General features: G+C 46.3%; 1 protein-coding gene and 1 long non-coding RNA gene across 2 annotated transcripts; one reads left to right on the forward strand and one right to left on the reverse strand.

The window, feature by feature from the left end:
- Nucleotides 1–4941: 4941 nt before the first annotated feature.
- On the reverse strand, nt 4942–9232 carry LOC311424542. The gene is made up of 4 exons (XR_014686132.1): nt 8974–9232; nt 8578–8681; nt 5873–5935; nt 4942–5071 (listed from the first exon to the last, which is right to left on the reverse strand). It is a non-coding gene; the product is annotated as an uncharacterized lncRNA (long non-coding RNA).
- On the forward strand, nt 6341–10381 carry HOXC8 (homeobox C8). The gene is made up of 2 exons (XM_084499829.1): nt 6341–7010; nt 8942–10381. The coding sequence occupies exons 1-2, from the start codon at nt 6575–6577 to the stop codon at nt 9232–9234; spliced, it is 729 nt and encodes a 242-aa protein (XP_084355955.1). The 5' UTR covers nt 6341–6574; the 3' UTR covers nt 9235–10381.
- Nucleotides 10382–14812: the final 4431 nt, after the last annotated feature.

Genomic DNA, 14812 nt, shown 5'->3' on the forward strand with positions numbered 1-14812 from the left:
AAAAAGAAAAAAAATCTCATGATGGAGGTGTCTTTATTCAGAACCCTCTGCAGAGGAGCAGCCCCGAGGCTTTGCCGGTGCCGCAGCCTCGGCAGGGTGGACCCGGGCATCCCCCGCAGGCAGAGGAGAGCGGAGCTTTCTGCTTCCTTCCCCAGCACTTTTATATTTCACAGTACCATAATAAAAGGCGCTGAGGTAAGGGTTATATGTGCCATCAATTTTTAGATTGGGATAATTAATTGTACTAATTTATGACCCCAGGCAATCGAAGTATATGTAAAAAGCCTAAATATGGATGCTGGGAATAGAGGAGCTGGCAAAGGCATCCGCTCTCTGCCATCCGCTCAGGGGGAGCTTCTGCGATACCGATGGGTTGCCAAAACTTGGAGCACTGCTGGAAGTGCTGCTCCTCGCAAGACAGCCGGAGCTGCCCAGGAGGAAGGGAGAAAAAAAAAAAAAAGAAGAAGAAAAAAAAAGGATAAAAAAAAAAAGGATAAAAAAAAAGGCTCTAGTGGAGACGAGCTGCGGGAAAGAAAGAGCAGGGGAATAAAGCAATGCATGGTGGCGATGCGGCACTCTGCGATTTTTCGGGCTAAAAGACAAAAAGGCAGAATTCCCTCCTTTGGCCCTACACGGGGAAGAAATAAAAAAAAAAAAAAAAAGGGGGGGGGGGGGGGGAAGCTGTTGGCTGCGGAAAGGTCAAACCCCACCGTCCTGCCAGGACGAAGTGGGTCGGGGCTTTCTGGAGCTGCAGAGGCGAGAAAACGCTGCCCACAGCGCGCTAGAGCAGGGATTTATCAATGGCTCCTTCTCTGGGCGCTTTCCAGGCTGCTGAATGAGAAACAAGAGGCAGGAGATTGTATAAAAAATGAGCAGCGAGGGATGTTTAATCATAAAAACTTGTTATAGGTCCCTTTCTTTAATGAAATGAGTGGAGCTGCGTTTTAATCTTTCTAATCAAAACCAGATCAGGCGAGCAAGATACGTTTGTCGCCCTCGTCCCAGTTCCTCCGAAATAAAAAAATCTGGAAGCGATTACTTCTGCTGATCTCATAAAATATTGCTCTTTAATATTTCTTGCTTAAGCATTTGGAGGGTTTTTTCCCTTCCCTGATTTGTGTCCTCGCTTTTAAAGCGGGCTCTATTTTTGTCACCGGCGGGGGACAGGCGCACCGCGGTCTATCAGCGGAGCCATCCCTGGAGCAAGGGAAGCTAAAAGCCCTTTTACAATCCCAGTTTTGTGCTAGATCTGTTTGGAAAACCTTAACGAGCGCAATGAAATGGTCAGGTTAGAAAACATTTTAGCAGAGTGAAGATTTATGGACAAAAAAAAAAAAAAAAAAAAAAAAGGAGGGGGGGATCTTTCTACCTCGTGTCAATTCACTTTTATTATTGTTATTATTAATACTATTTTCCCTCCCGTCTGCTTTTCTGTCTGCGTTCATCCCGGCTCGAATAAAGGATGAAATCTTGCAGGGCTGAGAAGCCGTTCGCCCACCTCCTCTTGGCGAGAGGAGAGAAATCTCTCCGTTTTGTTGTTATTAATTAAGAGAAAATCCCAATCATCATTTGGACAGGACTTTGGAGGCAGTTTCGGACCCAGCTCTCTGGAGGGGCTTGTCAGGAGTGTTTAGCGATGTTGAAAAGACATGATGTATGGAAGTTCATTTTGGCCCCCTTTCATTCAAACGGATCTCATTTCCAGTGAGACCACAGCCTGCTCCCTCCCTCCCCCAGCCCTCCCCTCCCTCCCCAGCCTCTTCCTCCCTGCCGCAGCCTCCGCTCAGCCTCCGGTCCCATTAGAGCCGACGGGCAGCGGAGGAGATGCCCCTTTGTCTGCACCGAGCTGCTGCCGGGGCTTTCTTTTGTTGGTGGTGGGTTGGGTTGGGTTAAAATCCTGCCGCAGTTTTAGTTCATGTGCAAGGCCCCCGGTATCCTCACCCCCCGGTGCAGGGTTGCACCAGTTATAAAATGCCATTTGGCCCTGCTGGGAGGCTGCGCTGGTGCGGCTCAGCCATTGAATTTCTCCGCCACCGCAGCCCTCGCCTCCTCCGGTGGCGAAAAAACCCCAGTGTGGTTTAAAATAAATAATAATAATAAGATTAAAAAAAAAAAAAAAAAAAAGGAAAAAAGAAACAGCAACCGGCCATCACAGAGCAGCACAGCTCGTGGCCAGCCTTTCCCCGGATTAATGCATCAAAATGCTCCAATTTCGGCATTCTTTGACATATGGCGCGTGTGTGCAGACGCATACTGATACAGCTATTGTGTGCCTGCGCTGGTGAACATGCACATGTATTTCTGCCCAGGGAGAGAGGTAAAGATGTGCTTGTGGCTGAGCTCATGCTCACGGAGATAGAAATATGTATGTTTAATATACGTGCGTGTCTATAAGGTCCTCGGTGTGTCGGGTGCGTGTGTGGTTTGTGTGTGCCGGGTTTCAAATCTGCCCTTTTGTAAGGCACACAAAACCGACAGGACCCTACAGCTGTCCATAGGTACATTTCCGCAGCCAAAAAAATGCCACTTTTACAACTCTGTTTGTCTCACTGCTATGCGGGGCTGAATAGGAGCGAACAAAACAGGACCCTAGATCTGGCTAGACGTCTGGCTTTAATTGCTTTATGGTTTAAATAAGGTGGGTGCTCTTCTCTTTGAAACCGGATTATTGGAATGTTTTGTCTACAAGCTACAAACAACAGACCCCCTCGGACGAGGGGAGGTAAAAAAATAAAATAAAACCCCAACCCCAAGCCAAAACTGATAAAAGCGGGGAGGCTGCGAGGGGGGTGGGGGGGTGGCACATCTGGTGGGTTTGTTTGGCCCTGCGTGCGTGTGTACACACATTGTGCTGCCTTTTTTTTTTTTTTTTTTTTTTTTTTAATGGGTGAAAGACTGGGGAGGGGGAAGAGGAAAACAGTCTTCCTCCCCCCCAAAAAAAAAAAAAAAAAATCCTTGTGTTTATATAGTGCTCCCCGCCGCCGCGCTGCGCTGTTGGAGGCTCCGTTCGCCCCCCCCGGGGGATACAGAAGGAGGTGAGGGGGGGGTCGGTTAAAACGCAGAGCCCGGGGACCCTCGGGGGTCTGCGGGGGCCCCCCCAAACCGCCCGGGGCGCTGCGCCCCACGGCGGCCGCGAGATGGCGCTGTTGCCCAATCTTAGCGCGGGGCTGCGCGCAGCGGGGAGCGCGCCCCGCACCCGCGGCTCCCCCGCGCCCGCGGAGCGGCCCCGCGCAGGGTCCGGCTGGGGAGGGATGGAAGAAAAAGAATGGGGGGGACACGGGGCCGCCTGGCTTCACCGCCACCCCCTCCCTCCGCTTTGCACCGCGCTGAGAAAAATATAAATTGCTTTTTTTTTTTTTTCTTCCCCTTTATATATATATGTATATTTTAACGCGGAGCAGCGCTCAGGGCTGACATCTGACGGCGCGGGGAGCGCATAAATGCATAAAAATGCTTGCAGAGAAATTGCCTATATCCAAGCGTGATTTTTTATTATTTTTTTTTCTCCTTTATTGACTCACGTCACGTATCTCTCCAAAGCCTCTTCCTTTTTGGGGTGGGGAAGGAGGGAATGACATCTTCCAGTGAAGGTCAGGGCAGGAAGGGGGGGGGGGTATAAAATAAACTCCGTGAGTGTACAATGAAGCACCTAAAAGTACAATACAGCCGCACCGCTAACGCCAGAGTGAAGCGCATGCACCCGCAAGGCACATTACCCCACACCCATCCACACCTCCAAACACAGCCAAAACAGTAGAGACAAAGAGCAGCACTTTCCCCAGACACTAAATGTCAAGATATTTCCTTTAAAATGAAGTAGGCAATCGCATATATCTTATTTCATGAAACCTGGAAAGGTGGGGGGGATCCTTTCTTTCACAGACACTGAAGGCAAACATTTATTTCCCAGCCTAGGTATGATTCCGGCTGTTGAAATACTCGGTGCACCTTTGCTTACTGAGTCCGGGGATAAAGGTTTGAAAAATGCAGCATTTCTTCCCGATAGCAGCCCGAACTGCCCATATCTGACAACTTTTTTTTTTGTGCTTTCCCATCCTTCTATTTGCACAGCAGTGTTTATTGCATGGGCAGGCACTGGGATTTTAAAAATAGAAATGCTATTGATTAGACGAGGAAAATAGTTACCTCGACTATTAGCTGTTAATTAAGGAGCCTCTGTCCCTAGCTGCCCTTTTCTTCTGTTTTGGGGGGTTTCTCTAGGGAAAGGGGAATCTGGGGAAGGGGAGACGAAGGTGGGTGCGTGCTGGATAAATGAATATGGTCATTGTGCCGTCCTTGAGATTATTCGGGTATGGAGACTATTTCTTCACAGCTAATGCAGCTTGTTTTTTAGAAGTGTTTTCACAATAGGCGGTGGAAAAATCACTGTTCTCCTGCACAGCTCATTGTCTGCATACGGGGAGGAAAAGCCTAACATATGTAGCCCTTCTGAAGGGAAAAATACATCCCCTATTTCTGAAAATCTAATAAAGATGGACTGAGTGGCTACTGTGCCTTTTCCTCTTCTTGGGAAAGGAGCTGCTAAAAAATCCAGTTTCTGTCTCACCAGAGGGTTGAGCCACCCCGTGCCTCAAAAAAATCGAGAATGTGACCTTTGCTGGGAAGAAAAACACCTAATATCACCTCTGCAAGCGCAGCTGAGGTGGGATTTTCTCCCTCCACACTTGAAATCGGCCAGAGTTCCCCAAGTCTCTTCTGAAAATAATTAGGCTGCTTTTTGTGGAGGAACATGAGGGAAACATTTAAAGGGCTGTAGACTTTTGAAGGAAACACGGGGACTGGTATAACACTATGTCATTTACAGACGTGGGGTGGATGTTTTTGGCGGCTCGGGACTCTACGGAAAATATCCCTTTGCGAAGTGTCCCCCCCCACCCCCTTTCCCCTACCCACGCCTTGAAAAATTAAGGCGAATCCTGGTGATTTTAGGTGATTTTTTAATGAGTTGAGTTCCTTCGTGCGGTCGTAAAATGAAGTGTCCGAAGTGAAAGGTTGCAGCGAGTGGTCACTCACGGCGCAAAAAGTCTGGGAAAGGGGCACGCCAACACCACTGCCAACGACGGAAAAATCCCAATGTGCAAGAGCGAACAAAAATGCCGATGGTTATTTTTTTTTTTACAGGCGAAGCCCCCTGGTACATGCACAAAAGGGAACACATACTTTCTGTCTCACTTTTCCTCTTTCTTCCAAAGTAGCTCTCTTTAAGCAATGGTCTACTTTATTCCCTTGGAAGGACGCTTCCCTGTTATTTCCAGCCTTGGATTTTCAGTGGTTGGCTCGAAAGGAAGCACGAAAAAAAAAAAAATAACTCCCCATAATTTTCTGCCTTTATTTTCTTAAAAGAAGGACAGCAAGAAGCAGCCAATCAATAAGGAGAAGCTTCCCTCGCCCGCTCGCTGCCTTTTTGCTTTTGTTTGCTTGTTTGATTCCAATCTTCCAACCACCATCACCACAATAACAACAACACACACACCCCACCAAAAAAAGGGGGGAAAAAAGCAAAACCAACCCAAAAAAAATGGAAAAAAAGGGGGGGGGGACCTGGGCTCTGCGCCTCCAAGCACCCCCCCCACCACCCTCTTTTACTCCCCCCTCTAGGTGGGACCAGCCCCACAGAGGTAACCCTCCCTCGCAGCCCCCCCCAACCCCAACACAATGACAACAACAACAACAGGGGGCACCCCCCCAGCCCCTTCCAGCCCCCCCTTGCAAGCGGGCGACCCCACGGAGGGGGGGGCTGAGCCCTTGCAGAAGCTCACCCCGATTTTTTTTTTTTTTTTGGGGGGGTGGGGTGGGGAGGGAGTGGGGGTTGATGGGGAGGGCAAGGGGGGGCTGCTTGGGCTCCCTTTACCTGTTGAGGTTACCTAGGCTGACCTCCCAGCGCATGTATTTGCTGCCATCAGTGAAGAGGCTGCTGCTGGGAAAAAAAATAAAAAATAAAATAAAATAAAGGGGGGGGTGGATATTAATGCGCACCTTTCCTCACCCTCCTCCACTCGTTAGGTGTGGGTGCCCCCCCCCCCCCAGAAGGAGGGCTCTGTGCGTGCCCCCCCCCCCCCCGGCACACACCACCTTTCCTTCACCCCTTCCTCCCCCCCCAACAAACCCCCCCTGAGCGCCCCCAAATCGCTGTCATTTCCCTCGCAGCCTGTCTCAGTGTGGCGGAGTGATGTGTACATATCGCGTGTGAGGGGAGAGAGAGGAGGAAAAAAAAAAAAAAAAAAAAAAAAAAAGCCACACCACCGGGATTTTGAGGAATTTGCCTGTGGTGTTAAAGGGAAGGAGCAGAGTTACAGAGAAATTGAGAGAGAGAGCTCTACCTACCGACAGATTACAAGAGAAGTCAAGAGCACCGAGAACCAACCGTACAGACACACAGAGGCACCATGAAACGCCTTTGAGATCGCATTAAAAAAAAAAAAAAAGCCACTAAAAAGCAGGACTTGAGACAGTCCAGGGACAATCTCGCACTAATCTAGAATTAAAGCCGTCTTTTTTTTTTCCTTTTTTTCCTTTTTTTTTTTTTTTTTTTTTTTTTTTGCATGCGAGGGTCATGAGTTCCTACTTTGTAAATCCTCTCTTTTCCAAGTACAAAGGCGGTGAATCGCTGGAGCCAACTTACTACGACTGCAGATTTCCACAAAGTGTTAGCAGGAGCCATGCTCTCGTGTATGGTCCGGGCACTACTGCTCCCACCTTCCAGCACCCTTCACACCACGTCCAAGAGTTTTTCCACCACGGAACCTCGAGCATCTCCAACTCTGGATACCAGCAAAACCCATGCGCCTTGGCGTGTCACGGAGACGCTTCTAAATTCTATGGATATGAAGCTCTACCGAGGCAATCGCTTTATGGTGCTCAGCAAGAGACGACTGTTGTACAATATCCTGACTGTAAATCGTCTTCCAACAGTAACTCTAGCGAGGGACAAGGGCATTTAAATCAAAATTCGTCTCCCAGTCTCATGTTCCCATGGATGAGACCTCACGGTTAGGACCTTTTTTTCCTCCTCCTTAAATGTTTTCCTTTATTTTTTCTCTCTTTATCTCCCTCTCTCTCTCCCTCCCCTCTGTCTGTCTGTCTGTCTGTCTATCTATATATGTATGTATGCATATACAAGCACAAACATATGTATATATATATATACACACGCACGTACACACATATGCATACATATATATATAAATATAAGAGGCGTAGATGTAAAATATGAAAGGAATGAGTAGTTTTGTGCTAATGTTTCTTCTTTTTAGGAAGACCTTTGAAAGCAAGCAAGACAGCAGTTACTAGAGAGCCAGCAAGGTGATTCCCTGCAAAAGGCTTAAATCACAATAAAGTAAAACTTGTTTTTTATTGCTTGCCTTGAGGATAGGCAATAAGATACAGCTCCCACGAGGTTATTTGCATGTTGATAATACACTGCTCTTTAAAATGTCATATAGCCTTTCATAACCGCTTGGAGACGAAGCCTGAAAGGTGGGAATTTGTATAAGTATTACTAATACTTTACATCTGTTTCTTAAAGCCTAGAGATAAAAGTTTAAGCAGAAAAGGAAACTTAGCTCAGAGCTATGGGGTGGGGTGGAAGAGAACATTATACTGTCCTGGGTTAAAGAAGGGGGTGGGAAATTCAAAATAATTTGGGCTGAATGGAACTTTGCTCATGTGAAGTCCAGATAATTGCACAGAAATCTGAATACTTCAAAGTACAAGTTTCCCCCACCTAAGGACCAAGGTTGTCTAGAAGCCTTGTTAATTCAAAACATGTGAAGGTTAGTGTTAATTTTAAGGACAATCAGAGCACCAAAGTTTCTCCCCTAGCCCCCTATGCCTAGAATATTGAAAAAGAAAGAAGAAAAGAGAAAGAAAAGAAATAGGAAGGAGCTCTGGCTAATGTAGAGAGGATGTGGCCCAGAGAGGCTGGGAGATAGACGCAGAGGAAAACATGATATTTATCTAAGCTTTGACCTAGAGGTAGTCTCAAGGATGCAATCATTTCAAGCTGAAGCTTTTTTTTTTTTTTTTTTTTTTTTTTTTTTTTTTTTTTTGTTCTTGCAAATGCATTGTTTTTCTCATTAAGAAAGGGCTTTGCAGAAGGAAGTGCAGGGGCTCAGCTGCACATACCTACGTCCTCTTTCTTTCTTTTTGACTATTGCTACAAATGTCCACCTCGAGTTGTTTTAAATGCAATCTCTGTGTTTGCACAGGCACATATCCATCTCTGTATGTGTGTGCTTTAGAGATATACATAACCGAGAGGACAGGCATAGGGAATTTAATGGAAAATCCTAATTCTCAGGGCGTAAATATTATCAAACAGCAGGACCCTGAGCCTGTATTTTGGGAACCAGATTTGGAAAAGGAAAACAGAGATGGACATTTTGGATAATAATAGTAATAATAATAATAATAAGGAAAGAAAAAGAAAGAAAAAAAATGAACGGGAGAATGGGAGGAGAAAGAGAAAGGCTGGGAGGATTTCACGGTGAACAATGCAGCCTTTATAAAAAAAAAAAAATTCTTTTTTTTTTAATTGAGCTGGCCAACACGACTCACCATACAGAATCACCTTTTGGGAAACTGGAAACATCTCTTTTGTGAATGAGCTTGACAGCCACGTCCCCACACCCATCCAAAAGCAGCCAGAGCTCAATATTCCCCTGAAAGAGCCAGGAAGGGACAGCTAGCTAACATTAGCAGCCCCCATAGCAGCGATATGATTATTAACCCTAATAACCCAGCGACTTTCTCGGAGTGCCTTCAGTATGCAAAAAGGCTGAAGGGGGGCTTTTTTTTTTTTTTGGGGGGGGGGGCATCAGATTCTCTAGGAAAATCCAGGCGAGGAGGGCCGGGGGAGGGAAGAGCGCAGCCTCCGAGGGGGGAGAGCCACGAAGTTATTTTTTTTGTGTGTGTCCTACAGCTCCCGGAAGACGCAGCGGCAGACAAACTTACAGCCGGTACCAGACCCTGGAGTTAGAAAAGGAGTTCCTCTTCAACCCGTATTTGACACGGAAGCGGCGGATTGAGGTCTCTCACGCCCTGGGACTGACCGAGAGACAAGTGAAGATCTGGTTCCAGAACAGGAGGATGAAGTGGAAAAAAGAAAACAACAAAGATAAGCTGCCGGGGGCCAGGGACGAGGAGAAAACGGAAGAAGAAGGGAATGAAGAAGAGGAAAAAGAAGAGGAGGAAAAAGAAGAAAGCAAGGACTGATTTCTCAGCCCCTTGAAGTCTCGTTTTATGGCAGATGATAAATCGAGATGTTTACGACGGTCATTTGCTTTTATAGAGTATAGAATGGAGAGGCTCACACAGCAGTAACTACCTGTCAAACAGTTGTAGCCTTTTTTATTGTCATAGAAACTTCCCCTACTTTTTCTCTCCCCCCCCCTTTTTTTTTCTTTTTTTTTTTCCTTTTTCTTTTTTTTTTTTTTCTTTTTTTTTTTTTTTTTTAATAGCTGCGTCTTTAGTTCAATAAATACATCGTTGGCTTGACTGCAACAGCAGGGGAAAAAAATTATCCAGCAAAGCCAAGCAACCCCCACCCAGCAGCCCAAAGCAAGCCTGGAAGCAAATGTCACTGCTCACCCCTGCTCCCCCTGCCTCGCTGCACCCAGTGATGGGTGCAGATGTATTTATTTGAACAGCTTTGACTTTGCCTTTTTCGCTTGGTTTTGCCCCCAGGGGAAGTGCGAGGGTGCTTCCAGCTTCCTCAGCCTGTTCGGGTAGGGGCTGGCTGGGCAGAGCTCCTTCCCCCCAAGCCATTTATCCTCTCCCTTTTAGGGGCCGCTCCTGTAGCCCCTGCGAGATAAGGACGGGATAAGGACGGGCGACCCTACCTGGGAGCGCCCGCAGACACCCGCACCATTTCCAGCGGGCTCTGGCTGTATATAAAAAAATGCCTTTTTCCCTAAGATAGGCCAAAATCACCCCCCCCTTCATTTCTATAGGCGCTGTTTACCCTCTGGCTGTGTGAGCACTCGAAATTCTTCATGTACTACCTAAAGGGAAAACCTGCAATAATTATCAAATCTATTATCAACATGGGGCTTACATATCCTAAATTTTACTTGCTCAGAATTTATTTAAGAGAGAGAGCTGTGTTTCTGCCCTGATGCAAGCTACTAAGTAGCATAAAATAATAATAAAAAAAAATAAAAAAACACCTTGTATTGTACTTTATCACTACCTATAGAAGGAGTCATGCTTTGAAAGTATTTGTAATGCGGTTTTATTGTCGTTTGTTGCTGCTTATTTTCTTGAAAAAAAAAATAAAAAAAAAAATCCCAACAACTGAAACTGCCTAGTTGAGAACGCACAGTATTGTATTATTTTATTGTGCTTATAAAGTAGTGTAGAACTAAATTGCACTGAATGTATAGTTATCTATTTGTCTTGACTTATCTGTTAATGCAACATGCTCGAAACAAAAAAAAAATCGTCATTTGTTTTATGTAAAAGCATAGTTCTGCGTGTTCAACCTCTGAATGTAGCAATTTCAGCCAGAAAAAAAATAAATTCTGGACACCGTGGATTTGTATTGTATACGTGAGACATTACGTAAATAATAATAATTATAATAATAATAATAATAAAAGATTTTAAAAGGACTGTGTTGCCTGCTGTGCTATGTCTTTGTTTGGGACATGCTGTAATGGGCGAGGAGGGGGCTCTGGGGGATATTTCGTGCCCCAGCCCCTCCTGGCACCCTTCAGCCCCCAGCCCCGGCATTAACTTGCGAGGCAATGGGCGCATCTGGCGTGGGCAGCACCGCGGGGGCGCAGCAGGATCCATCCTCCTGCCTCTGCTGCGCGAAAATCGGGAATAACGCCGGGAATGCTGCCTGGCTGAAGCTGTAGGACTGCAAAAAAATAAATAAAATAAAATAAAAGAAGAATAAAACCCGAGATGTTGCAATGACTGCAGTGCTAAGTCTTCCTTCGCCGTGGGAAAAGCTGTTTTTGGGAGGGAATGCTGTGTGTTTGGAGGGGCGTTAAGCGTGTGCGAGGGGGTTTTGCTTCTCCCAGCTGGGAAATGACATTTGGGAGGTGGGGAAGTGCAGCCCCCCGCTCCTGCCCGGTCCCCCCCGTGCCCGGGCGGTGCCAGCAGGGCAGGGGAGGCAGTTTTCCTTCCAGACCTGGGGCAATTCGGTGCTCGCAGGCGGTCGTTGGCGAATGTTGGCGAGGTTGGGCAGGCATTAGGTGTGCAATCAGACGGGCTTTAGAGGTCTGGGCACCAGGCAGGGGCTGTGTGGCAACGCATTTCCCTATAGGAAAAGCTGGCGAGAGACGCCAAAAAAATGAAGTTGGCGAGCAAGCAGTTTATTCACTTCTTTCTTTCTTTTCCCAGACGCAAAATCCAAGCCCCTTAGCCCCCCAAAGCCATACCTCCTTACCCACGGAGACCATCCCCGGCTTAACCTATTATTTATTTTACTACTGCTACTATTACTACATTACTACTACTATTACCACCACTACTACTACTATTAGCATTATTAATACATTTTAATTATTATTATTCCTTTATTTATTTCTCTCTCTCTCTCTCTCTATATATATATTTATTATTTTTTTTTTCGGCAAAACCTGGCGGTGATGCCTTCAGGTCTCTCTGATAGTTCTCGGGTAGAAGGTGAACTTTATAAATATTTCCTTTATCACCAGCCTCATTTCGTTGAACGATGTTTATTGATCTGTAAAAAAAAAGGTCTATCTGTATTTTTTCCTTTTCCTTTTTTTTTCTTCTTGTTGATAAATGGTCTACATCATATAGAGCCCAGGGATGCAGAAGTAGACGGGATGTTTACCAAGATATTGCAGATAAGAAAGCACAAGGCTCCTCAGATGCAGCCTGATGTACTGAACTATGTCTGGAGAATCGTCTGTGGGCTTCAGACATTCTTAACCCAAACCCCTCCAAGCTTAAAGGATTTAAATGCCTCAGTGCTTGAAATTGCTGGACTCTGCCCAGGAGGGCTGGAAAAGGAGAAATAGCCAAGTTGTGCAGCGCACAGCAAAAAGGGACTCGGGTGGGTGCCCCCACACCCACTTTTTCCCCCCTTTTCTCCCCGTATTTCCATGGCATGCAGCACGGACGCCCCTGCAATGCCAGCGTAAATGGGGCGGGGGGTAGACGAGGGTGGCGGGGGGGGGGGGGGAAGGCACCGAAAGCCGCATCAGCGGGGTCGGATCCTGCCTGGGGATGGGGCTGAGCCGCCGCAGCCCCCGTATGCGTGTGCACGCGTGTGCGTGCGTGTGCAACGCCAAAGGGATGCGTGTGTGCAGCTCCGGTGTGTGCACACTCCGAATTGCACCAAATACCACCACACGCATATTTCCCCTCCATCGCAGAGCCTGTAATGTCCTCGTTAACGGGCGTTAATCTCCCAAGAAATGCATAAAAACACCAATAAGGTTTATTCTAGACTTTTCCATATCGAGGGCAGGCACGTAAGGTAAGCAGTTTTATTAGTCATAAAACAGAGTGGTTTATTCTAACAGAGCTTTCTTCTTGGGGCATATTTATCCAGCGTTTACAACAAGGGATTTTTTCTCCCTCCACTTGCTATCATAGGATGTATGTGTGCTCATTCATTCGAGCGATAAAAAACTCAGTGAGAAAAAAAAAATCTTCTATGTTACTTAAAAAAAAAAAATCGCGATAAAGCCTTCGCATAGAAAATACCCACATTGCTCCCAACGAGGGGGAAAGGATAGAGAAAACTTATCAAAGTGTTTAAAAATAATAATAATAAAAAAAGAAGAAGCTGTATCCGCACTCTATCCATCATATTTAAATCCACAAATCTAAGTAGTTTTATATGAACGAATACTACGGAATGACATTTATCTATCAAAAGGGTCTGGAGTTAAATTATTGAAACTACAGCCGCAGCAGTTAGTTTTGGGGTAAATGTTTATGTTCTGTAGTCAACACAACAGAGTCGCATCTTCAGATGACATCCAGTTATTTCTGTAATCACTCCATCATTTCAAGAGAAAAAGAGAAGAGACCATTTTATGGGGTAAAGTAATTTGAAAGAAGATTCGCTCTCCACAAAGTGGCTTATTCAGAAATGATCATAGCTTCGGTATTACTGAAATTAGACTCATCTACCCGCCTGAAGTAAGAAATATCGTCCTATTCCACGCTTTTTATTAGCCAATCAAATTTCCTTCGGATCTCCATTTGTGATTTGTGAAAAATATAATTCCTTGAAAAGCTGAGTTTGAGCATATTGCTTATTTTGCCTTAATTTATTATTCTAATCACAGCAGCCGCTGTGTGATAATGCATCCATTAGGCGAAAAAATTCGTTTAGATTTTATACTCGAAAATGGGCACAGATTATATTTTAGAGACAACGAATTTCTCGGGCATTAAATTTTTTTTTTGCGCGGATTGCGGCGAAGAAGGAGGGTGGCAAGGAAAATGCGCCGGGGAGCGGGGGCGGAGAAGGGGGGAAAGTTTGCGAGCCAGACTTGGGAAGAAAAGGCGATTCTGCCCCATTTCCAGCTCGTCCTATTTTTGCCTCCCAGACTCCCCCCCCCTCTATCCCCCCCCATATGCGGGACTCTTTTATCCTCCGCCCCGAAAATAGCCTCGCTAATACAGGACCCAAGAAAGGGAGAGGGGAGGCGGTTTTATAGACGGGGCTGATGCAAAGAGCGAAGTGATCGCCCGAAATGCTGCCGAGGAAATGTGTGCACAGGTTACTTTCTGCCTGCAAGGATAAAATTTCCTGTTCACATTATGGAATTTATTATCTTGTCTACTCTCTGGAAAATGGGGTCTCCATTGTGCTCTGGAAGCTGTTGTGGTCGTAGTTTCCCCCCTCGTAACTTTTAACTACCTGTTATAAAATTTATTGGTGGTTTGTAAAGTGAATAAAGTAATTTCCCTTCCATCCGGTTGTATTACAACCTTTGTGTTGTTTGGGCAGACAGACACGCATCCAGCCAGGGGGAGAAAAAATAAATAAATGAAAGGGGCAGGGAGGGAGACCCCCCCTCTCCCTCCCCTCCCCTTTTTTCCCCCTCTCAATTAAAAATAAATTAAGGCGCCGAAAGGAGAAATACCTGCAGAATTGTGCTGCCGCTGGGAATGTGCGGGCGCAAATTGGGGAGGAAAAGCTGTTGCGACAGAATGTGCTAGACTTCCCCGAGCATGGGATTGCTTGGCCCTGGGTGCTAAAATTTGGCATTGGAAAGGGGGGGGGGGGAGGCTGGGGGATGTATTTCTGTCCGTCTTGGGGTAAGGAGAAGAGCATCAGAAAGCTCTGCGGCTCCTCGCTTTGGAGCATCTGAGCAGGCTGGGCTTTGCGGTCTCCTATTTACACAACTTGTGGTTCGCGACGTGCCTCCAAAGCAGGCCTCTACACGGCTCAAAAATGTCGCTTGCCCCCCAGATCAATATTTCCCAGCCTCTACACGGAGCCCTCGCCTGGAAAAAATAAAAGTAAAAAAAAATAAATAAATAAAATCAAAGGGCCCCCAAATAATTCCGCCTTTTATAAAGCGTCGCATCCCCGACACCGTGGCGCGATAAAACAAAAGGCTGGAGGCTGGAGGAGGGAAAAAAAAAAAAAAAAAAGGACAGGGAAGGCTTTAAGTGATTTAAAAACACGTATGTAGATATCCCTCCAGCAAATCATAACGCTGGGTGGGTTTAGGAAATTTAGAAGGGAGCAGGCAAGAGTTTCGGGGTCAATACCGCGCCTCGGGCTCAAGTTTTGGGTGGGATTCGGGCAGCTCCGGGCTCGCCCCGAGGGTGCGCAGGGCCCGGAGCT

This window comes from Aythya ferina (genome assembly GCF_964211825.1).
Source record: "Aythya ferina genome assembly, chromosome: 28".
NCBI classification, from domain to species: Eukaryota; Metazoa; Chordata; class Aves; order Anseriformes; family Anatidae; genus Aythya; species Aythya ferina.

Bases quoted from the DNA above. Each gene is read 5' to 3' on its own strand.
- HOXC8 (XM_084499829.1), top strand. From the start codon at position 6,575: ATGAGTTCCTACTTTGTAAATCCTCTCTTTTCCAAGTACAAAGGCGGT. The intron at 7,011-8,941 runs GTTAGGACCTTT...TGTGTCCTACAG, and splicing joins CCCATGGATGAGACCTCACG to CTCCCGGAAGACGCAGCGGC.